General features: G+C 51.5%; 1 protein-coding gene across 2 annotated transcripts in view; it reads left to right on the forward strand.

The window, feature by feature from the left end:
- Nucleotides 1-25,011, forward strand: part of PNPLA7 (patatin like phospholipase domain containing 7) — a 107,664-nt gene that overhangs the window by 41,435 nt on the left and 41,218 nt on the right. For both annotated transcript variants that reach the window (XM_029054302.1, XM_029054303.1), the window contains exons 18-22: nucleotides 1,141-1,272; nucleotides 2,706-2,829; nucleotides 5,438-5,551; nucleotides 16,646-16,715; nucleotides 21,807-21,956. In XM_029054302.1, the coding sequence (XP_028910135.1) occupies nucleotides 1,141-1,272; nucleotides 2,706-2,829; nucleotides 5,438-5,551; nucleotides 16,646-16,715; nucleotides 21,807-21,956 (590 nt within the window). The remainder of the gene's footprint in view (nucleotides 1-1,140; nucleotides 1,273-2,705; nucleotides 2,830-5,437; nucleotides 5,552-16,645; nucleotides 16,716-21,806; nucleotides 21,957-25,011) is intronic.

A 25,011-nucleotide genomic window follows, 5' to 3' on the forward strand; every position in this document is an offset into this window, starting at 1 on the left:
ATACCATCATTACTGTTATGATGATGATGATGATTGTATTGTACTCTCCTAAGTGCTTAGTAAGTGCTCAATAAATACCACTAACGAATTCCCCAACTAGGCCCTCTTTTCTCTTCTCCCTCTCCCTTCTGCGTCATCCTGGCACTTGTATCTACTCCTTTTAGTGCCCCCCTCCCAGCCCCAATATTATTATTGTCAAGTGCCGGCGAGTCGTTTCCGATTCACAGCGACTCTAAGCATCTATTTTCTCCAGAACGTTCCCGTCCTCTGCCATAGTCCACAACCTTTCTAGCTGTTCTTCTGTTATCCTTGTTACGGTCTCTCTCCGTCTAGCTGCCGGGCTGCCTCTTCCATGTTTTCCCTGTATTTTTCCCAGCGTCAGTGTCTTCTCCAGAGAATCGGTCCTTGTGATTACGTGTCCAAAATATGCCAATCCTTAGATCCATATCCATCATTTATTTCGTCACGTCAATGTATGTCTCCCCCTCCGGACCGGCAGCTCCCTGTGGGGAGGGAACGTGTCTACCAGCTGTGATGCTGTACTCTCCCCGGCGTTTAGTACAGGGCACTGCACGCAGGAAGCGCTCAGTAAATGTGGGATTGATTGATAGAGGAGCACTGTTCAGTCTAGACTGGACTTCCTCTAGACTGGAACCTCGTTTTAGGCAGGGAGGGGGTCTTGCTACCCTGTTATATTTATTCATTCGCTCAGTCGTATTTATTAAGCGCTTACGGTGTGCAGAGCGCTGTGCTGAGCACTTGGGAAAGTACACTTCAGCAATGAAGAGTGACAATCTCTGTCCACAGCAAACTCATAGTCTTGGCAGGGGAGCAGGGGATTCAGTACAGTATTGTGCACCCAGTGAGCGCTCAGCCCCATTGAAGGAGCGCTCAATGAGTGGCGAGAGCCCGAGCCTGGGAGTCAGAAGGTCGTGGGTTCTAATCCCGGCTTCCCCACTTGTCTGCTTTTTGACCTTGGGCGAGTCCCTTCACTTCCTCTGCGCCCTCCCCTGTAAAACGGGGATTGAGACCGTGAGGACCGGGACCGCTTCACCCCGGCGCTTAGCACGGCGCCCGGCACATAGTAAGTGCCTGAAAAATACCAGCATGATGATTTTTCCTGCTTCTCCGGGCCTTCAGGATCATGCGGCAGCAGCCCACGGTCGTCCTGAGCGTGGCCCACACCGTTGTCCAACGGATGTCGTCGTTCGTCCGGCAGATCGACTTCGCCCTGGACTGGATGGAAGTGGAGGCTGGGAGAGCCATTTACAGGTGAGAACCGGGACAGGCCTAGTGGGTAGACCCCGGGCCCGGGAGTCAGAAGGTCTTGGGTTCTAATCCCGGCTCCGCCACTTGTCTGCTGGGTGACCTGGGGCAAGTCACTTCACTCCTCTGAGCCTCATTTCCATCATCTGGAAAATAGGGATTAAGACTGTGAGCCTCTTGTGGGCCAGGGACTGTGTCCAACCTGATTATCTTGTATCTTCCCCAGTGCTTAGAATGGTGCCTGGCACATAACAAGCGCTTTACAACTACTATTATTATTATTATCATCATCGTGAGGCGGTGGGCCCCAAACCCGCTTTGTTCAGGGTGTGGGGATTGGTTAACCCTCTTCTGAGTAATTAATAAGAATATTGGACAACGATAATATCAAAGATCGTAGTATTTGGTAAGCACTTACTATGGGTCAAGCACTGAACTAAGTGCTTTGGTAGATTTTCAATAATCAGGTCCCACGTGGGGCTCGCGGTCCAAGTAGGAGGAGGAGCAGACTCTGTTATACTGTTATATCGTATTCTCCCAAGTGCTTAGTACAGAGCTCTGTCCCCAGAAAGCGCTCAGTAAGTGCAATTGTTACACTACCCCAGAGTTGGTAAGCACAGTTCCCCACAGGGATTTTATAGTCTGCACGGAGAGGTTTATCTCCCCCAGGGCTCGGTACAGTGCTTAGCACAGGGTTAGCGAGGAACAGGAAAAGCCATTCAGTCCCCATCTCCCTAGTAGAAAGAGCCTGGGCTTCCGAGTCAGAGACTCCCAGCTCTGCCACTTGTCAGCTGTGTGACTGTGGGCAAGTCACTTAACTTCTCTGTGCCTGTTACCTAATCTTTAAAATGGGGATTAACTGTGAGCCTCGCGTGGGACAACCTGATTCCCCTGTATCTACCCCAGCACTTAGAACAGTGCTCTGCACATAGTAAGCGCTTAATACCATCATTATTATTATTATTATGTGTCCAGGGGTGTCCATCCACCTCCGCATCAAACAGAAACTCCTCACCATTGGCTTTAAAGCATCAGTCTCCTCTCCTCCTCCTCCCTCACCTCCCCGCTCCCCTATTCCAACTCGGCCCGCACACTCCGCTCCTCTTATGCCAACCTTCTCACTGTCCCTCCATCTCACCTGTCTCGTCGCCGACCTCTCGCCCACATCCCGTCTCTGGCCTGGAACGCCCTCTCCCCATCCGACAGGCGATCGCTCTCCTCACCTTCAGAGCCGTATTAATAGCGCAACTCCGAGAGTTCTTCCCACGTGGAGCTCACGCAGTCTTAAACCCCCTTGTAGGCATGAGGTCACTAAAGAAGGGAAGTGACTTGCCTAAGTCCCCAGCCAACAAATGGCGGAGCCAGGATTAGAACCCAGGTCCTTCTGACTCCCAGGCCCGCTGCTTCTTCGTGTTTTGCTAAGAGTGTGTTTCCCACAGGCAGGGAGACAAGTCGGACTGCACTTACATCGTCCTCAGCGGCCGCCTGCGCTCCGTGATCAGAAAGGATGATGGGAAAAAGCGCCTGGCCGGTGAATACGGGCGAGGAGACCTCATCGGCGTGGTTAGTAGCCGATTCCCGCGGGGAGACGGGGCGGGAAACGGCGGAGGATCTCCGATGGCGGCCTCTCCGACCCCACCTTTCCTTCCCGGCTGCTTGTCCCGGTTCCCGGGCCGCCCTCGACGTGCGCTCTCGGGGTACCGCGGTAGAGAGGGCCGCTCCTCACTGTTCGGCAGTTTGGGGAGACAGGTTTGGGCGCCGGCAGGCTGGAAGCTGGCCACGGCGCAAAAGCAAATGTCAAGTTCAGTCACTCACGTCAATCTGGAAGAGAGAGCTGGCGGGATTGTGTTTGTACGTGTGTGTCTGTGCGCTCGCGGGCGCCCACGGGAACGGGGGGAGTTGGGAGGGAAGGCACTGTGGACTTCCTGGCATGTGCACAGTCCTAAACCTGTCAGTCAGTTGTACTTATTGAGCGCCTACTGGGAGCAGAGCACTGGACTCAGCGCTTGGGAGAGGACGGTAGGATGGCCAACAGACTCATTCCCCACCCACAACGAGCTGACCGTCTAGGACAGACATGACTAGAAAGAAATCAAATGACAGATATGGACAGAAGCGGTGTGGGGCTGGGAGGGGAGGGATGAATAAAGGGAGCGAGTCAGGGAGACGCAGAAGGGAGTGGGAGAGGAGGAAAGGAGGGCTTAGTCAGGGAAGGTCTGTCGGAGGAAACAGTCACCCCTTCTGTCCGTGCACCCTCCTCCGTTTTCAAAGATCAAGTCAGATCTTTCTCCCTTCCCTGATGAGGTTTTCATCGGCTCCCCCGTTCAGGCACAGAAAAGTGACTTGCCCAAGGTCACACAGCAGGCAATCGGCGGAGCCGGGACTGGAACCCAGGTCTTCTGACGCCCAGGCCCGTGCTGCTTCCGCTAGGCCACGCTGCTTTTCGTTCATTCAGATACGAGTGAGTGAATGAATGAGCAATTCCACACCCTTCCTCCCCGCCCCCATCTCCGCCACAAACGTACACACACACTGTGTGCGTTTCCTTTGATGCTCTACAACCCGGCGAACCAGAAAGGGACATTTTTCCCTCCGGAGGTGTTCGGCAGTTGCCAGGCATCGAGCCGCTTCCGACTACAGCCCCGGCTAATTACCGCTGCTCCCGGACCTGCTTTTTCAGGCTGGGATTTGTAAGCCCGGGAACCCGTGTCGCGTGGCGAGAACGTCCGACGCTGGGCGGCGGGGCTCTGTTGCCGAGCGATGAAGTGGTGGGGACCTAGTGGAAAGAGACCGGGCTTGGGGGACCTGGGTTCTAATCCCCGATCTACCAACTGCTTGCTGGGTGACCTTGGGCAAGTCACTTCTCTGGGCCTCAGTTTCCTCAACTGTAAAATGTGGATTCGGTATCTATTCTCACTTAAGACCGGGAGCGCCACACGGGACAGGGACCGTGTCCGACCCGATTGACTTGAAACCTACCCCAGCGCTTAGAACAGCATTTGACACGTAGTAACGCTTAACAGATACCATAAAAACAAAAACAAACCAAACCCCTGGGCTTCCCTTGACAGCAACCGGCCCTGGGTATTCCAGTATTAGTCATTCATTTATTCAGTCGTATTTATTGAGCGCTTTCTGTGTGCAGAGCACTGTACTGACCGTTTGGAAAGTACAATTCGGCAACAAATAGAGGCGATCCCTACCCAACAACGGGCTCCCTGTCTAGGAGGAGTCCTGAAGTGGCTTCTCCAAGCGCTTAGTACAGTGGTCTGCACATAGTAAGCACTCAATAAATACTATTGAATGAATGAATTAATTCTCCCTGAGGATATGATTTCTGAATTAGCAGTATTGCAGGCTTCTGAGGCCACATAAATTGGCCTCAATTTGATTTATTGAGCGCTTTCCGGGTGCCAGGCGCTTGAGAGAGTCCAATATCACAGACATGTTCCCTACCCGCAAAGAACTTAGAGTCTGTCTGGAGAGACATTAATACAAAGCAATAAATGGCAGATATGGACATAAGTGCTGTGGGATTGGGAGGAGGGATGAAAAAAGAAAGCAAGTCAGGGCGACGCAGAAGGAAGTGGGAAAAGAGGAAAGGAGGGCTTCGGGAAGGCCTCTCGGAGGAGGTGTGTGCTGCTTTTCTGACCTGTCTGGGAAGGGCAGGTATGAGGGATATAGGAAACTCCTTAAAGTTACCAGTCCAGGGCCTGTTTTCTCAGCTCACTTTTGCCTTTTTTTAAATGGTATTTGTTAAGCAGTGTTCCAGATACTGTTCTGCGCCCTGGGGTAGATACAAACTAATCTAGTTGGACACAGTCCCTGTCCCACATTGGACTCCCAATCTTAATCCCCATTTTCCAGATGAGGTAACTAAGACCCAGAGAAGCGAAGTGACTTCCCCTAGGTCACCCAACCGGCAAGTGGCGGAGCCGGGGTTAGAATCCACGTCTTCTGGACTCGTGCTCTATCCACTAGACCACGCAGCCTTTCTTTCCTCTGCAATGAAAAGGGGTTACCGCAGGCCTCCTCGGAGACCTTCTCCTTCCCAGAGGCCTCGTGGTCTACTCTTGATCCAGTGTCCCTGGTTTTGGCCGAGGGAAAACCTTAGAGCGGATGATTAAAGCGGCCTTAGTTGTCTCTGGTTTTTTGTTGTCTTTTTTGTCAGGTGGAGACGCTGACCCACCAGTCCAGAGTGACGACAGTACACGCCGTCCGTGACTCCGAGCTAGCCAAGCTGCCCGTTGGGGCGCTGACCTCCATCAAACGCAAATTCCCTCAGGTAAGGAAGCGGCTCCGCTTGGCCTTCCTGCTTCTCTCTGGAATTTGGGGCTCTCCTGGGGTTCCTGATAATGTCCCCACTGTCCCGGATAAGTCTGTGTCCTAGCCACTGAGGGAGGCACATGGCTGCAGCTAGAGAAGCGGCATGGCCCAGTGGTTAGAGCCCGGGCCCGGGAGTCCGAAGGACCTGGGTTCTAATCCCGGCTCTGCCGACTGCTTGCTGTGTGACCTTGGGGAAGTCACTTCTGTGCCTCGGTTGCCTCAACTGTAAAATGGGGGTGCCCGTTCTCCCTCCTACAGACTGTGAGGCCCATGCGGGAAAAGGTCTGTGTCCAACCCAACTCACCTGTACCTACCTGAGTGCTTAGAACAGTATTTGACACATGGTAAGCATTTTAAAAAAGAGAGAGAGATTAGAAACTGAGGAGACTTCTGCTCCCAGCTCTTCCTTCTGCCAGACACTTTTGGGGTGGTTCAGCAGTCCTGGGCAGTGTCCCCTCATCTTCTGAGCGACTTCCACCCTCTTGGGTAGGAAAATGATAATAACAATTGTGGTATTTATCAAGCGCTTACTACGTGCCAGGCACCGTATTAAGCGCTGAGGTGGACAGAAGCAAATCGGGTTGGACCTAGTCCTTGTCCCACCTGGGGCTCACGGTCTCAATCCCCATTTTCCAGATGTGGGAACTGAGGCACAGAGAAGCGAAGTCACTTGCCCAAGGTCACACAGATGCCAAGTGGCGGAGCTGGGATTCGAACCCAGGTCCTTCTGACTCCCAGCCCCGGGCTCTATCTGCTAAGTCACCGAGATGCCCTCCCACTCGGAGTCTAATTCAAACACATTAACCCGCCCCCTTCCCTTAAGCTGCCTCTAAATCCCCGTTCGCCTTTCAATCGCCAGACTACCCTTCCTCCCAAATGCCAAGGCGCAGCCCAAACGCCCCCGGATTTGATCTCATTCGGTGCCCGGGGAACGCGAGGCGCGATCCAGGATTCGACACGAAGTCCCACAGCCCGGATCTCCCCGAGAGAGACCCGAGGTTTGCATTGTTCAGTCAAATGTCAATGCCCCCGGGAAACTGGGCCGAGATGATTCAGACGGTGGCCTCATGGAGGGGAGATTGTGCAAGAGCAACGTTAGATCCTCGCAGAAGTTATAAATAAAAACGTCCGCGGGTTCTGGTCGAGAGCTTGTCAGCCCCCCACGTTCCTTCCTCCCGGCAGCGGAGGCAGAGTGACCCCGAGGGCCGCCGTGGTCAGGGACAAGGACCACCCCCAATCCCCAGAAGGCCTCCATTTTGGCCCAGAATCTTCCCCTTCGGTCGTTCCGCACTGAACAGGGAAAGTCCCGAGCCTCGACGGGGATATCGGCTCGGAGGACAAATGATCGTAAGCTCCTCGAGGATGGGCTTGAATGGGAGGGTGTCCTGTGGGTGGAAGACACTTCTTTCTGTGATATTTAAGCACGTACTGTGTGTCCAACACCGTTCTAAGCGCTGGGGTAGATTCAAGCGAATCAGGTTGGACACAGTCCCTGTGCCACATGGGGCTCAAAGTCTAAGTAGGAAAGAGAACTTGAGAACTGAGGCAGAGAGGACTGAAGAGACTGGTCCAAGGTCTCACAGCAAGCGGTTGGCAAAGCCGGCATTAGAGCCAAGGTTCTCTGACTCCTAGGCGCGGCCTCTTTCCACTAGGCCACGTATTTGCCAGTAAAGAACAGCAAACCCACTGTGCCAGCATATCTTGGGGCCTACATACAAAGGATATTGGAGCTGGTCCTCAGTTTCCTCGTCTGTAAACTGGGGATTAAGACTGTGAGACCCGTGTGGGACAGGGACTATATCCGATCGGGTTAGCTGATTTCCACCCCAGGACTTAATTCAATGCCTTGCACATAGTAGGACGTTATAATAGAACGGACACATTCCCTGCCCACGACGAGCTGACAGTCTAGAGGGGGAGAAAGACGGTAATGTACGTAAATAAGTTACGGATACAGACACAAATTCGGGGTAGGGGGCTGAGGAAGGGGAGGAAAAGAGGAACAAATCCAAGGGCCGATCACTGAGTTTCCTTACCCACAGGCTTGGTGAGAATAGCCCGCGTAGGAATGAAGGTGATTATGGATTATAATTGCTTTGCCCGCTGACGTAGCCCAATCTGTTCAGGGTCCCCTTTTCTGCTTTGTCTCGGACAGAGATGGATCGGAAGGACGGGGTTGAAGAAAGGGTCCCGGCTGCCGTTGCTCTGGACTCTTCTTGTTAATTCACTTGGCTTCGCCCATCCGCCGACTCATTGTAATCAATCTCCCTGTCGGTACAGCGGGGAACTTAAGTGGTGATAAATCCACCGGAGAACCACCCGCGCTCTTGTTTCGTTGTGACTCTCGTGTCCACGAAAAGCGTGCTTGGTCTGGAGGGTGGCGGTCTTTCATCCGGGATCCCTTTTCCCACCTTCGAGTCCCTGACTTCTGTTTCTGCTATCTGCACTTAGTTCTCACATCACCTCAGTTTTGTTTTTTTTTTTTAAAGTATCTATTAAGCGCTTACTGTGTGTCAGGCAATGTACTGAACGCTGGGGTAGATGCAAGCGAATCAGGTTGGACACAGTCCGTGTCCCCCCAGGGGCTCACTGTCTTAATCCCCATTTTACAGACGAGGAAAGTGAAGCACAGAGAAGTGATTTGCCCAGAGTCACGCGGCAGACAAGTGGTGGAGCCGGGATTAGAACCCAGGTCCTCCGACTCCTTTAGCTCACCGAGTGACTTCTGTAGAGATCTTTTAGTCCCTACTGCTTTCCCAGATCACCCTTCAAAGAGAGAGGCATGGAATATTATTCTCAATCAATCAGGTGTGCTTATTGAGGGCTTACTGTGTGCAGAACACTGTAATAAGCACCGGGGCAAATACAAGCTAATAGGGTTGTACACCGTCCGTGTCCCACATGGGGCTCAGAGTCTTAATCCTCATTTTTCAGGTGAGAGAAGGTACAAGGGACGCAAGAAGGGGGGAGGAACAGAAGGAGATTTTTCTGGTGTTTTCATTGGTGTCCTTTTCTAATCCCCGGCCCTCACGGCTTCTGCTCAGTTTTTCTCTCCCAATCTCGAGTGGGCCAAAGACAAGTTTTGTTGTTTTTTTCCCTTTTGGTCGTTACCCAGTGCTTGCCCTATTTCTCGGCATCGCCTAGAAGAAGTGCTTCAATATTTTATAAGTCATTTTCTTCTCCTGAGACCCAGAGGCGTTTTTATCAAGGTCATCCTTGAAGGCCTCGTCGCCGCTCAGCGCTTTCGGCTCCGGCCGCTTGCGTCGGAGCCCGAATCGCTCCAGCCGACGGCCGGGAACTTAAAAAAAACCCCGGCTCCGCACCCGGTTTGCCGTCTCCGGCGGGGAGGGCGAGATCAGGAATAACATTCCTCTTGCCCTTCGTCCCTACTGTCACTCCTTGGGAACAACGAAAACTCTTTCTCATAGGCCTCTGTCCCCCCGGCCCGACCTGGCATTCGATAAATCAATATCTCTAAAGATGCCCTTTCCCGGGCGTCGGGAAAGGGGCCGTGAGTCTCCAGAGCGATACAAACCCGGTTCCGCGAAGCGTCCGACTATCATTTATTACCCTGGCTAATCTATAGCCTTCTGAAAGGTTGGAGTGGGAGGGCGGGGCGTGGAGGGAGAAGAGTTTCTGTCAGATGTGGTAATGCGAAATAACCTGGCAAGATTTTCCGGGAAAGAGAAGGGGGAGCGGGTCACCTCTCGGGCTTTCCTCAACGAGTCGTATCTTTCTAGCTCCCGCCGTGGTGTGTTTGTCTCCTCCAGGGGAAGCGCTTCCTATGTGCCAGGCACTGGGGTAAATACCAGTTAATCAGGCCAGACACAATTCCTCTCTCACTTGGGGCTAACGGTCTAAAGTCCGAGGACAGGGTGGTTTAGTGGAAGGAACGTGGGCCTGGGAGTCGGAGGATCTGGGACCTAATGGTATCGGCCTCGGTTACCTCATCTGTAAAATGGGAATTAAGAGGACTGTGCCCGACCTGATTAGCGTGTACCTTCTGTAGCACTTAGTACGGCGCCTGGCATATAGTAAATAGTTAGCAATTGCCACATGAAAAAGTGCTTAACAAATACCATTTAAAAAAAAAAAAAAGCAGCATCGTTCTCGGCATCTGGGGATTTTTTTTTTTAATTGGGAAGTGATGATTCTTAAGAGATGTTTATATTTTGTGTCTATTATTTTCAAGACCTTTTAGGTTGACTTCTAGTTTTATGGGGCTTTTTTCCCAGCTGCATAAAGCTCTCGATCAATTACATGCTTTAATTCACTTTAATTTTTCTTTCAGCTATCCTACGGGGCAGCTCTGTTAAATGAGGGCTCGGCTGGTTAGAGAACCTTGTCTTTTCCGGGGGGTTGACGACTGCAAGATTTTCATTTTACGGGCAGCGATCCGGAACTCATGAGGTTGGGTCTTGGCCTCGCTGACGTTTTTTCCCCTCTAATCCTTCTCGCTTCGGGGGCTCGCTGCCCCCGGCCTTGATGATCGGATCGGTCGTCATCAACGGTATCTATTGAGCGCTCCTGTGTGCCGAGCGCTGTGCTGAGCACCTGAGAGAGGATGATCTTTTCCGTTTCTTCAGCTCCCTCCTGCGTAGCGCTGACTTGCTCCCTTTATTCATCCTTGACTTGCTCCCTGACAAGTGTTCGTACACCTCTTCCTCTCCCCCGTTCCGAGGAGGTGGGAGTGAGGAGGAGGAGGGTCCTGGGTTTCTGGCTGACTGAACCCAACGGGACAGGAAATCAGACTGCCTCTGGCGGGAAGGGACCGTTCTTATTTTATATTAAAAATTACTTCTTTGTATTCATGTCTGTCTCCCCCTCTAGATTGGAACGCTCATCGTGAGCAGGGATCATGTCTAGCAACTCTGTTGGATTGTCAGTCAATCATATTTATTGAACGCTGCCCGTGTGCAGACACTGTATTCAGCGCTCGGTAGAGTACAGCACGGCAATACGAGACACCTTCCCTGCCCACCGTGAGCTGATGATCTAGAGGGGGAGACAGACATTAATAAATTAATAAATGACAGGTGTGGACATCAGCGTTGTGGGGCTGGGAGGGGGGATGAATAAAGGGGGCGAGTCAGGGCAACGCAGAGGGGAGTGGGAGAAGAGGAAAGGAGGACTTAGTCGGGGAAGGCCTCTTGGAGGAGGTGGGCTTTAGTACGGTTTTGAAGATGGGGAGCATAGACCCAGCCCACCTGGCCCTCTAAGGGAATAACAGCTGCCGGCTATCCGAGGTCTGGTCCCAGCTCTGTGTGACCTTGGGCAAGTCACTTCGCTTCTCTGGGCCTCAGTTTCCCCATCTGTAGAAAATGGGATTCACCACCTCTTCTCCTTCCCCTTTAGCCTGGGAAGGAGCACTTAGTACGGTGCCTGGCACATAGTAAACGCTTAACAAGTACCGCTAGAAAAAGATTTTGCGCTCCATGGGGGACATGGACTGTGTCCAACCTCATTAGCTTGTATCTACCCCAGCGTTTAGTACAGAGCCTGGCACATAGTAAGCACTTAACAGATACCATAAGGGGAAAAAAACCCCACAGGTGCTGGTGTTTGATAAACACCACCGATTGAATAATTTAATGCTTATGTCAACAGAATTGAAGGCCAGAGCCGGTGGGTTTTTTCAAGCCACCCTCAATCTCGGTCTTGCCGACTCGAGTCACCGGAAAATAGCCTCCTATCTCTCTCCCCGCCATCATCACTTAAGGTTCTGAATTGCTTTCCCGGGGGATGGCGTCCCTTTTTAAAATCCTTTTAATGTCCGTCCTTAAAAGGAGAAACGATTGTCCGTCCAGGATCGCCATCCTCTGAGGGACGAAACAGACCCAGAGGTGAAACAGCAGTATCCTGCTAGGGGACGGAGAATCGAAGGGCACTTGGAAAATGTCTGGGGCCTTGGGGAGCGAGAGAGTAATGAAAATGGGGTTGTTTTCTCTCCCGGCGTGAAAGTCACTCCAAAAAGCGAGAACGCCGAGCGAGAGGTTCGACGCGGTCAGTCGGAGAATCGGAAATCGAACGAGCGGCTGACTCCCAGTGGCACGTTTGAGGCCGGGGTGGGAAAAGAAGAGATGAGGAAAATTTTCCAGCAGGCTTGTGTTCCCCTGGAGATCCAGGGACCGAATCTAGGCTCGGCTTAGAGGTGGTCCAGTGCTCTGCTCCCAGCAGGGACCGCCTGATGATGATGGTATTTGTTAAGCGCTTAAGTAACAAGCACTGTTCTAAGCGCCGGGTTAGATACACGCTATTCAAGTTGGCTGCCTTCCAGTCCCACGTGGGGCTTTTCATCCCCGTTTTGCAGGTGAGGTAACCGAGATCCAGAGAAATTAAGCGACTTGCCCAAGGTCACTTAGCAGACAAGTGGCAGAGTCCGGATTAGAACCCAGATCCTTCCGGTTCTCAGGCCCGGGCTCTATCCACTAGATCATTTTGCTTCCATAAATGCGATTGATTGACAGATCGTGACTCGTTGTGGGCAGGCTTCGTATCTACCAACCCTGTTGTACTCACCCAAGCGCTTAGTTCAGGGCTTGCCACTCATGAAACACCCAAAAAATAATGCTGAGGATGATATATTGTCCCATAACAAGCTCGCAATCTAGAGGGGCAGGCAGTAATATAAACAAATAGATAAATATATGGATGTGCTGTGGGGATGGGGGGGAGAATGAATGAAGGAGCAGAAAAGAGCAGCGCAGAAGGGAGTGGGAGAAGAGGAGAGGAGAGCTAAGTCAGGGAAGGCTTCTTGGAGGAGATGGGCCTTCTATGAGGCTTTGAATGGGGGGAGACCAATTATCTGTTGGATATGAGGAGGGAGGGCGTTCCAGGCCGGAAGCAGGATGTGGGCAAGGGGTCGGTGGTGAGATAAAGGAGATGGAGGGAGAGTGAGAAGGTTAGCATTAGCGGAGCGAAGTGTGCGGGCTGGGTTGGTATGCATTCTCTGATTTATGTACTTTGGAGAGAAAGATTTATCCTTTGTATTTAAAGAAGACATCCCTGTTAGTGATTGCCCGTGTGTGTGGTTGAAAGTGTCACCGTTGGCATCCACGTTCCCACACACGCTGGGGACACAAAAACCTTGTCCCTTGTGGTGTCGTGCTTAATGTTTTTGCAGTGCTTGGTGCTCTTTTCTCTGGGTTTGGGTTGTTTTTTTTTAATGTTATCTGTTAAGCGCTTACTACATGCCAGGCGTGGGGCTCACAGTCCTAATCCCGTTTTGCGGATGAGGAGAACTGAAGCCCAGAGAAGTGAAGTGACTTGTCCAAGGTCACGCAGCAAGACAGGTGGCGGAGCCGAGGTTAGAACGTCTTGCTTTGGACCGCCACTTCCTCGTCTAGCTCCGGGAAGCTGCGTGGTCTGATGGAAAGAGCCTGGGAGTCAGAGGACGGGGGCGGTTCTCATCCCGGCTCTGTCACCTGTCTGCTCTGTGACCTTGGGTAAGTCACTTCTCTGGGCCTCAGTTGTAAAATGGGAATTAAGAGTGTGAGCCCCTACGGGACAGGGACTGTGTCCAATCTTATTGCGCTTCGAAACGCTTGGTGCCTAGTTAGTGTTTAACGAGTTATTATTATTAATATCATTATTATTATTAGCACTGCATCATTTCCTTGGCCCATCTGGGGCCCCTGTAGCGAGCGGTGAAAACCATCCAGGTTTTTAAGAAGCTTATCGAGCCGGTCGGCCAGCTCAGTACTCATTACTGCCTTTGTTTCAGCTGTTTCTGCACTCCATCCGGCTGTCTAAAGTCTTCGGTATAAATCCTCAGTCGGGAAGCTCAGCGGGAAGGTGATCTATGTTGGTTTTAAAACGAGTAAGGGGCACATCGTTCCAGAAAGATCAGAGGAGGGTTTTTTTAACGAGAAAATATCGGGCCCTTTTTTTTTTTTGATTATTTTTCTTTTAAACTCCAAGGAAATATCAGACTAGTTCCTATATTAGATCTGGAATTGATGGTATAATTTACCATCCCCTGTTTGTTGCTATGACAGCAGTATGGTGACTCACCCTATAGCAAGTAAACAGCCTGAAGCGCACACAGGACTCTGGAGAAAGGAATGAATTTCGGTCGTCGGGCTAAGACTGCAGATTTGCAGGTGTTTCATTCCTGGACGGAGAGAGGGAACGTGGGAAGCAACGCGGTCTAGTGGAAAGAGCCCGGGCACCTAGGTTCCCATCCCGCCTCTGCCGCTTCCCTGCCGTGTGACCTTGGGCCGGACACTTCACTTCTCTGGGCCTCAGGTCCCTCATCTGTCAAATGGAGATTAAGACCGTGAGCCCAGTTAAGCGTACTAAGCGCTGGGGTAGATAGAAGGGATTCAGATTAGACACAGTCCCTGTCCCACAGCCTTAATCCCCCAGTGAGGGACCCGAGAAGTGAAGCGACCGGCCCAAAATCACCCAGCGGACAGGTGATGGAGCCAGGACTAGAACCCAGGCCCGTGTTCTTTCCACTAGGCTACTCTGCTCCTCTTGAGCTCCAGAGACTCCTAAATCTTTGAGCCCTAAGAGGCTCTCCCTTTGCTTAACTCCTCTCTCAAAGAGAAAGCCTGTCAATCCATCCATGGTATTTACTGAGCGCTAATTTTGTGCGGAGCACTGTCCTGAAAGCCTGAAAGAGTATAAAACCACAGTGATCCATCTGAGGGAATCATTAACGCTTGAGGAAAAGGTTTTGTTAGCTGCTTGATTGGGTTCTAAACAAAAAAATCCCGATTTTAAACCTATTAAAATAGCGCAACGAACTGGGTTTCTCTTTTCCCTGTTTCTAGCCGTAGTAATTTATCTCATTAAGGGTCTCAGAGTTCCTTGGGAACACTCAAAGCCTACGTCACTAAGTCTCCAACATCATCTACGCAGATTAAATAAATGGGAATTGTCGTGCCTGTCTCCGACCCAGCTGTTTGACAATATGAAAAAGACGCATCCATTACTAGCCGTAGACGGAGCAAAAATTCTAGGCGAGCCGCACGTATTCTTGTTTCCGAGAAAGCGGCCCCAAGCAAAGAGAGAATTAGTTCCAACCGACCCTCGGCTCCTTCTCCACCAGTGAAGAAGCAGCCTGGCCCCGTGGAACGAACCCGGGCCTGGGAGTCGGAGGCCCTGGGTTCTAATTCCGCCTCTGCCCGTTGCTCACTGGATGAGTCACTCAACTTCTCCAGACCTTAGTTCCCGCATCTGGAAAATGGGGATTAAATACCTGTTCTCCCTTCTATTTACACTGTGAGCCCCATGTTGGACAGGGACTGTGTCTGACCCAAGTGCTTAGAACAATGTTTGACACACAGCGCTTAACAAATACCTCCCCCCCCAAAAAAAAACCTTCTCCCCAGATGCTTCTTCACAGTTTTCAATCACTCAGTCAGTCAGTGGTATTTAGTAAGCGCTTCCCGAGTGCAGAGAACTGTACAGAGTGCTTGGGAGAGGACAGTGGCATCGATAGACATGATCCCTGCCTTCAATCACCATCATCAGTGGTATTTATTGAGCACTTACTATGTGCAGAGCGCTTTACCAAGCGCTTGGGGGAGTACAATAAGGTTCCTTCTAATTCTGTTGTACTCTCCCAAGCACTTTTAGTACAGTGCTCTGCACATAGAAAGTGCTCAATCAGTGCCCTTGATTGATTGATGTGATACAAAGAGTAAGCTGAAATGTTCCCTGCCCACAACGAGCTTACAGTCTAGAGGGATGTACGCTGTACATGAGGAGTTTATTATAATAATAATTATGGCATTAGTTAAGCGCTTACTATGTGCCAAGCACCGTTCTCTCCCCCTCTAGACTGTAAACACATTGTGGGCAGAGATCGTGTCTGTTTATCATTATTTTGTCTTCTCCCAAGCGCTTAATACAGTGTTCTGCACACAGTAAGCGCTCAACAAATACGCCTGACCGACCGAACAATTTTTAGGTGGGGGGAAAAAAGGAATCATCAGTTCCTCGCTTCTTTCTCTCTTGTTGATGGCAGGCTGCTTTCGGTAACGAGTAAAGCGTTGTCTTTCCTTCGGAAGTACGCCCGTGGTTCACATTTCCCTCAGCGGAGCGTTCTCGCACGGCAAAGCCAAACAAAGTAACATTCGATGGGTGGAAAAACCGCCAGTTAACCAGTAAACAAAGGTCGATTTTGTTGTCGGGGTTCGCCCAGGCCCCGCAGCTGCCGGCATTAAGACCGAGCTATTTTCAACTCATGATTAGTGGTTGTAGAAACCAATGCTTCTGAAACACGACAATCTGTGGGGAATTGGCCGCCCAGAACGGAGACCTCTTCCCACCCGCTTTTTGCGATCCTTCGTTCAGTTGGCCTGGAGTGCCTCTCTGAACCTCTTGAGTTTCCCTTCCGTCGGTCGGGAACCCTGAATTCGATGAACTCTTGGCTCAATTGAGCCTGAAAAGATGTCCAGTCTATCGGGTATTTATTGAATGCTTAACTTGGGCAGAGCGCTGTACTAAGCGCTTGGAAGAGGACAGTGCAGCTGCGTTGGTAGACGTAATCCCCGCTCACAAGGAGTTCACAGTCCACTCTGTTCACAGCAAATGGGGCTGTTTGTTTTGTATTATTATTGCTATTTCTATTATTAATTCTACTGCAACAGCATTAAGTGCTTACTATGTATCAAGCACTGTTCTGAGCTCTGAGGTAGATGTGAGTTAATCAGATCGGACATACTCTCTATCCCACATGGAGCTCACAGTCTCAAGTAGGAGGGAGAACAGGTATTGAATCCCCATTTTACAGTTGAAGAACCCGAGGCTCGGAGAAGTTTGGTGGCTGGCCCCGGGTCACGCAGCAAGCAGTTGGCAGAACCCAGGTCTTCCGACTCCCAGGCCCCGACTCTTTCCACTAGGCCCCGCTGCTGTTTTCCTCGGAAATCTCCACGTGGTTGCCGGAGAGCATTGGGAGAAGCTCGGGGGGAGGGGGGGGGTTGAAATTTTTATTTAGAAGTATCTAAGTGCTTACTATGGGCCAGGCACTGTATTAAGCGCTGGCTTGTTTGGGAAAATAATAATTGATTCATCTTGGTTTTTCCATCCCGGTTTCCCTCAGGTTGTGACACGGTTGATCCACCTCCTCGGCGAGAAGATTCTGGGCAGTCTTCAGCAAGGGAATGCTTCAGGTCAGCTGGGAATTTCATCACCCCTTCCCTGGCCCTCCACACCCCCCTTCCCACCCCCCGATTAGGATAGCTGTCCCCCCAGCCCCTGCAATCATCAACATCTAACATAGATGCCAAGGAAGCGTCAAAGAATGGTGTAGTCAGGCCTCAGGGCTGTCAAAGGGGAAGCTTCTTCGTGGACAGACGCCTTCAACATTTCCAAATTCAACGGCAAATTCCAGTATTCGATTCGCTAGGAGTTTCCAAATTCCATTAGCAGAACGTGCCTGCTAATTCTGTTGCATTGTACTTGCCCAGACAGGGATACCCATTCTCCCTCCGACTTAAACTGGGAGCCCCTCGTGGGACGGGGACCGTGTCCTACCTAATTAACTTATACCTATCCCCACACTTAGAGTTTCACAAATAGTAAGCACTCCAAAAAAAAATCCTTTAAAAAAAAAAAAGAGGAAAGAAGAAAGACAAGTAAACTACAAATGTATGTACTCAAATAGTTTGACCTCTATCAGCCCTGGTAATATCCGACCTCGACGAAAGACTCCTCGCCGACCTCCCCGCCTCTCCCCACTCCAGTCCACTGCGGCCCGGATCATTTTTCTCCCAAACCGTTCAGTCCGCATCTTCGCAGTAAGCGCTCAATAAGTCCCCTTAATCCCCCTCCAACCCCAGCCCAATGCCATGAAGAAAAGATGCAGTACAAAAAGTTGGGAGGGGGCCCGGCTCAGAAAACACCTCCCAGGTCGTAGGAGACCCCGGTTGGGTGCAGTCGAGTAGCAGAATTTATGGAGCGCTTACTATGTGCAGAGCACTTGGGAGAGAACAGTTCAACAGAATTAGCAGAAACGTCCCCTGCCCGTAACGAGCTGACAGTGTAGATGTTCTGAAATGTCTCTGGAGGGAGAGTAGCGGAATTAGCCGGCGCATTCAGGCCTTCGCTTGCCAAGGATTTCCGTGACCAGAGGGTGATTGACTTGAAGAGAAATGACATTGAGCCACAAATAGCACTGGTTTGCTTTTTTTTTTTCCTTCTCTTATTCTTTCCTCCTCAGGGGACCCATAATCTTTCTCTCCGATTCTAACCCCTGAAGCCCGATGAAAGCCAAATGCTGACACTGGCCACCTGAATCACTTGGTCCCTCCTGGGCTGGGGCTGGAGGGGAATCAAGGGTATTTATTGAGCGTTTACTGCCAAACCCAACGGTCTGGAAGAAAAACCAACCAGGCCGCAGAGCAAAGTACGGTCTGGAGCGGGGAGAGGTTGGAAGTTTTCCAGACTGTAAGCTCGTCGTGGGCAGGGACTGCATCTGCTTATTGTTTTATTCTACTCTCCCAAGCGCTTATTATAGTGTTCTGCACACTGGAAGCGCTCAATAAATAGGATTGATTAAGGAGGTTGGCAAGAAGGCTGTTGCGGTAGTCGAGGTGGAAGATGATCAGGGCAAGTAGAGAGGTCAACATAATTAAGTATTCATGACATCTGTAGTCGACTTACCCCTCCTCGTCCTCCTCCTGTTCATCCTCTTGCCTAAGCATCATTCAAATCGGTTGTATTTATTGAGCGCTTCTGGTGTGCAGAGCGCTGTTCTAAGTGTACCTCCTCAAACAGCCAGTAAATCTTGGGTAAGAGGTGGGAGATGGCTAGGATGTGGGCATTAGCTCTTGTTTTTCTCTCTCTGGACTTCTTTGCTCTGAATTACCCCCAGTGGATGCAGACCTAGAAGCAGGAATAATGAGAACAATCCTGTAATAACAAGAATAGTTGTGCTATTTGTTTGTCAAGGCATTAGAAGGTAATCAGGCTCCACGTTGGGCTCACAGTCCAAAGTGGCGGGAGAACGGGTATTGAATTCCCATTTTCCAGATAAGAAAACCGAAGCTCAGAGAAGTGAGGTGACTGGTTCACTATCAATCAATCGGTGGTATCTACTGAGCGCTTACGGTGTGCAGAGCGCCGGAATAAGTGCTTCGGAGAGTAAGCAGCACGGTGTAGTGGATAGAGCCCGGGCCTGGGAGTCGGAAGGTCATGGGTTCTAATCCCGGCTCCGCCACTTGCCTGTTGTGTGACCCTGGGCAAATCTCTCAATTTCTCTGGGCCTCAGTTACCTCATCTGTAAAATGGCGATAAAGACTGTGAGCCCCACTGTATCCAACCGGATTTGCTTGTATCCACCCCAGCGCTTAGTACGGGGCCAGGCACGTAGCGAGTGCTTAACAAATACCATCATAATTATTATTATTACAATTTAGGAGAGGTGGTAGACACATAGCAGCCTAATGGTCACACAGCAGACAAATGGTGGAGCCAGGCCCAGAACTCGGGGGTCCAGGTTCCCAGTCCTTGATCTTTCTTCTGGGCAATGCCGCTTCCCTTTCTGTGTCCTGCTGGGCACTTCCTGTCAGACCGCAGGTCCTGGGCATCCTCAGTGGACTAGAGGGCCAGGGTAGCATCATCATACAAGAGGGATCCATCTCCCCTCAGCCAGTGTCCCACGGCTCCTCTTTGCCGCCTTGAGGTGACACCTCGGGGCTCCGAGTTAGCTTGGGCCGGCAGAGAATCGTCAAGTGCCGCCTGCCAGTTCAGCAGACAACAAAGCGTACGCGAAATGTTAATTGGAAGAAAACATTTGAGCCGTAGGTTACCTGTCGCGCCGTCTCTCGTCTCACGGGCCTCCGATTTAGAAGCACGCTGCTCCGAAACAGGAAATAGATCGTTCCTGTATGTTGTCCCCGAGATATATTTCCCAATTAACACTTTGCTGGCCCTAGCCGGTCTGCTCTTCCCCGCAGAACCGTCCTCGAGGTAACGCGAGGAACGGAACCGAATGAAAAACCCAGGCGCTGAAGGGAATTTTCCCCGAGTTCCCGGCATCGGGCTCTGGGCTTCTCCTTCGGCCTGTAGGTTGGTTAATGAGAACCGACACCCGAGGCCTCTCTGGCATACGCCAAGTCCCAGATCGTGAGGCAGCCGTAGTGTGACAAATGAAAACCGCCGTCTCGTGTTGGAGTCGCAAGGGTCGGTTTCTCTGAGACGCCGCGTGAACACCTCTGAGTTATTTTAACTTTTAGCTCCCTTAGGAGGTAAAGTGCTCAATTCAGAGAGTGCCGACAGCCTAACGGGGCATTACCTTGGTCTAAAAGGATCCTTTCGCTCCTTCACGTGCTTACTGTGGATGGAAATAAATGGCGCCTGTAAATTATTCAGGAAAGACCCAGTATGTCTCTTACAAGATAGAGGTTTTCCACAGCCGCCCTCCCCCGGGCTCCGCAGGACCTGAAGAGGAAGTGGAAGTAGATGGGACTTGGAGCTTTCTACCCCCGTCCCTGTACCCTCTCTGTCCTCGTCACCGGCCTTCCGGGACACGGAGGAGACAGTGCTTGGCACGTAGTAAGCGCTTAACAAGGACCATAATTATTCCTCTAGACCGTGAGCTCCTTGCGGGCAGGGAATGTGTTCTTTTACCGTACAGTGCATGGCACAGAGTAAGGGCTTTCCAAATACCACAATAATAAATAATACTGATTATTACAGAGGGATTAACCCCCTGTGTTTTATTTGGTTATACAAGGAAGACGATTGGAACGGGCCTCACAAAGGGGGAAGAAATGTATTCCCTCTCCTAGTGTCCTTTTTCGGAGGAAAGCGATTTTTCGTTCGATGGAGACCAAGGTGACGTAAGGGAAGGCGAGTTGCTTTTGGAGCGAGGAGGAAAAATTGCGAGGGATAATGTCTTTGCCGCTGGTTGAGCGATGGTTGGAAGAGCCAAAGAACATTTAAATTGCATGTGACTGAGGGTTGGAAATGACTAATCGACCAGTTGGGAAGGAAAGAGAAAACCTCGTCTTCTCTCCGGGCCATTCTGTTTCCTCCAGTGACATTGGCAAGGCTCAGGATGATCGATCGATCAGGGGTATTTTTCGAGTGCTTACTATGTGCAGAGCACCATACTGAGCACTTGGAAGAGGACAACAGAATCAGCAGGCATGTTTCCTGTCCGGAACGAGCTTGCAGTCTTGAGGGGTAGACGGGCATTAATATGAATAAATGTCATTTATAATCGAGAATTTAAAGACACGTACGTAAGCGCGGAGAGGTTGGGGTGATTATCAAATGTCCATGATGAGAGCTTCTGGCCAGATTTTTACATAGTTGGGGTTGGGTTTGGGTCGTATTTATTGAGCTCTTTTTGTGTGCTTGGGAGAGTACAATATAACAGACACATTCCTGCCCACAACGAGCTCACAGACTAGAGGGGGAGACACATTAATATTAATAAATAAAATAAGTTACAGATTTATACATACGTGCCGTGGGGGTGGGAGGGAGGATGAATGAATGAGGTGAGCCAAAAGTCTAGGTTTGCCTGTTGATCTCTAAAGAAACACAGGACTCTTTTCTTTATGGTATTTAAGTGCTTACTATGTCCCCGGCACTGTTAATAATGATAATAATAATGATGGTATTTGTTAAGCACTTACAATGTGCCAAGCACTGTTCTAATCTGATAACAAGGTTATCAGGTTGTCCCACAGAGGGCTCAGTCTTAATCCCCATTTTACAGATGAGGTAACTGAGAAGTGAAGTGACTTGCCCAAAATCACACAGCAGACAAGTGGCAGAGCCCGGCATTAGAACCCACAACCTCTGACTCCCAAGCCCAGGCTCTTTCCACTAAGCCATGCCGCTTCTCGGCGCTGAGGTAGATACAAAGTCATCGGATTGGGCACAGTCCTCGTCCCACGTGGGGATCACGGCCTTGGTGCCGATTTTATAGATGGGGGGAACTGAGGCACAGGGAAGTGAAGAGACCTGATCGAGGTCACACAGCAGACAAGCGGTGGAGAGTGGGAAGCAGCACGGCGTAGTAGCTAGAGTCATTTTTCAGGGCCTCAATTCCCTCGTCTGTAAAATGGGGATTGAGACCGGGAGCCCCACATGGGACCAACCCGATTTGCTCGTATCCACCTCGGCGCTCAGTACAGTGTCTGGCACATAATAAGCTTGCAACAAATGACATGATAGTAATTAACAAGGACCTCAGGAATTATTACCCTAGTTATTAACTGGTCATTGTCCCCCGATGTTTTGGGCAGGTCATTCACTGGGACTGTATAGCACGGGAAACAAATGGGATTCCGGGAACCCAGCCAGCAACCTGGCTACGGTGGCCATCATGCCGGTTTCGGAAGATGTACCTCTCACCACGTTCAGCCTCGAACTCAAGCACGCCCTCACCGGGATCGGTAAGAACCCCCTACGCCTTCCCGGCCACCCCCGCCCGCCGGGAGCCCGGACTTCTGGGTTGCCGTCGTCCTCCGGGCGCCTCCCCTTGACGTTGGAACGTGAACGGGTTGTTGGGTAGGGTCCGTCCTGCCGGAGGGAGCAATCCGGGCTTTATTCTTTCATTCAGTCGTATTTATTGAGCTCTTATTATGTGCAGAGCATTGTGCTGTGAACTTGGGAGAGTACAATGTAACAAGAAACAGATACATTCCCTGCCCAAAATGAACTTACAGTCTAGAGGATATCAGTCGTATTTATTGAGCGGTTCCTCAGTGGAAGCGGGGTTGCCTAGTGGCGAGAGCCCGGGTCTGGGAGTCAGAAGGAGCTGGGTTCTAATCCCGGCTCTGCCACCTGCCGGCTGGGTGGCCTCGGGTAAGTCACTTCACTTCTCTGGGCCTCAGTTACCTCCTCTGTCAAATGGGGAGTAAGACCGAGAGCCCTAAGTGGGATAGCGACTGTGTCCGATGCAATTACCTTGTAAGAATAATAATAATGTTGATATTTGTTAAGCGCTTACTATGTGCAGAGCACTGTTCTAAGCACTGGGGGAGATACAGGGTAATCAGGTCGTCCCACATGAGGCTCACCGTTAATCCCCATTTTACAGATGAGGGAACTGAGGCACAGAGAAGTGAAGTGACTTGCCCCCAGTCACACAGCTGATAATACTAGCTGGATTAAGCGCTTACTAGGTGCCAGCCACTGTACTAAGCGCTGGGGCAGATACAAGCTAATCGGATTGGACAACAGTCCCTGCCCCATGTGGGGCTCACCGTCTCAATCCCCATTTTCCAGATGAGGTCACTGAGGCCCACAGAAGTGAAGCGACTTGTCCAAGGTCCCAAGGCGGACAAGTGGCAGAACCGGGATTAGAATCCGTGACCTTGTGACTCCCAGGCCCGAGCTCTACCAACTACGTCCCGCAGCTAGAGGTCTAGGGGTTGTCCGGATGCTAGAACGAGGGAAACTTCAAGTTCTTCCAGGCTTTAGGAGTGCGAGTCCTCGGAGCCGATATAAAATCCCATCCCTCCCGGCAGCATCCCTGGATAGCGGCGGACAGGGAATCCAGGGAGGGGGTCCGGGCCCCGACCAATCAGAGCCCGGCACTCCACCTGGCCTCCCAAGACACAGACCATTTCTGGGTGCCTAGCAGACATTCGTTTAACCAATTAGCGCCTGTCACCCACATGGCAACCCCTGACAGTCATTTGAAATCTGCGAGGGGAGAGGGGCTTCCGTTGGCTCGTAAACTCTTGCGAATCTGCCGAACAGATTTGGCATCTTGGGGACGATTTTCAGGGAACGTTCATTTCCGTGCCTTCCTCCGCCTAGCAGCCGAGCCCCACAGACCTCTCCCCCCACCCCCCGGCCCGTCCAAACCTCCCTTTGGGGGAGCGACCCCTTCCCAGCGGAAGGGGCCGTGAAAGCAGGCGGCGCCCCGGGCCCCGGCGAAGAGACCCTCGGGAAAAGCGCCGCGTCTGTTCAGGGAACGAGTCCCCGGAGCCACTAGATGCGACAGATTGTGGTCCCCCCCGCCTCCCCCCCCCCCGGCGCGGCTTCCTCCCACCACTCCGTGTTCCGCTCGCTGTTCCCGTTGAGCTGGGGAGAGGGAGCCGGTGCCAGGATGAGGCGGGACGGACACGGAAATGCCACCCACAGCACCCTCGCCCGCTCAGCTCGGAGAAGGGGAGCTCGCCACGGGCCCAGGAGCCTTGGATTCGGCATTCCGCGTTTCCGGGCGATGGGAGAAATTGGGGAAGGGCGAGGGGGAGCGTGCGTTAGCCTTTCTGGTGATGAGCGGGTGGCAGAAGGACAGATGAATTCACCATTTAGGGTCGGTCCCTAAAGGGAGCCTGGGCAAACCACCCTGCCGTTTCTGACAGTCTCTTCGGGAGCAAGAGGAGGCTGGAGGATTTGGGCAAAATTCACCGCCTGAATTGGGGGAGGGACAGATAATATAATAATAATAGTGGTATTTGTTAAACGCTTACTGTGGCTAAGGCACTGTACTGAGCGCTGAGGTGGACCTAACTACATCAGGTCGGGCACAATTCGCTGTCCCACGTGGGGCTCACCGTCTCAATCCCCATTTTCCAGATGAGGGAACTGAGGCCCAGTGAAGTGATTTGCCCAAGGTCGCACAGCAGACAAGTGGCAGTGCCGGGATTAGAACCCATGACCTTCTGACCCCCTGGCCTGTGGTCTGTCCCCTACCCCGTGAGGCGAGGCCTGAGTCGGAATGAACCTCCAGCCGATTTCTATGTAGAGGAAAGTTTGGCGGGGTGGGATACGGCGTGGCTCGGTGGAAAGAGCCCGGGCTTGGGAGTCAGAGGATGCGGGCTCTAATCCCGCCTCCGCCACCTGTCCGCTGTGTGACCTCGGGCGAGCCACTTAACTTCTCTGTGCCTCAGTTCCCTCATCTGGAAAACGGGGATTAATAAGACCGTGAGCCCCACGTGGGACAACCTGCTTACCTTGTATCTACCCTGGCACCCAGAATAGTGCTTGGCACGTAATAAGTGCTTAACGAACACCGTCATTATCATCATCGAAGGCTCACCTTGAGTTCTTTCGTCTTTCCTTTGTGCGGCTATGTTAAAAAATAGAACACGCTTTCTCACCTCAATTGGCTTACGGATTCCAAGGGGAGCCAAGGCTGACAAAAACTTAGGATCCCCAGAAATATCTGCCGTAAATACAGTAATTACCAGACTCGGTGGAAATTTATGGGTTAGGGATTGGGATTAGTCCAGAAAAGCATCCCGGAGGAAAGACAGCATCAGAGGATCACGCCATACGGGTGTGAAGCGGCGGGGCTTAATGGAAAGAGCCCGGGGCCCGGGAGTCTCATCCCGGCTCTGCCACTTGTCTGCCTGGGGACCTTGGGCGAGTCACTCCACCGCTCTAGGCCTTAGCGATCTCATCTGGAAAATGAGGATTAAAACAGTGAACCCCACGTGGGACAGGGACTGTCCAACCTCATTGGTTTGTATCTACCCCGGCGCTTAGAACAGT

The sequence above is a fragment of the Ornithorhynchus anatinus genome, chromosome X4 (genome assembly GCF_004115215.2).
Source record: "Ornithorhynchus anatinus isolate Pmale09 chromosome X4, mOrnAna1.pri.v4, whole genome shotgun sequence".
Taxonomy (NCBI): domain Eukaryota; kingdom Metazoa; phylum Chordata; class Mammalia; order Monotremata; family Ornithorhynchidae; genus Ornithorhynchus; species Ornithorhynchus anatinus.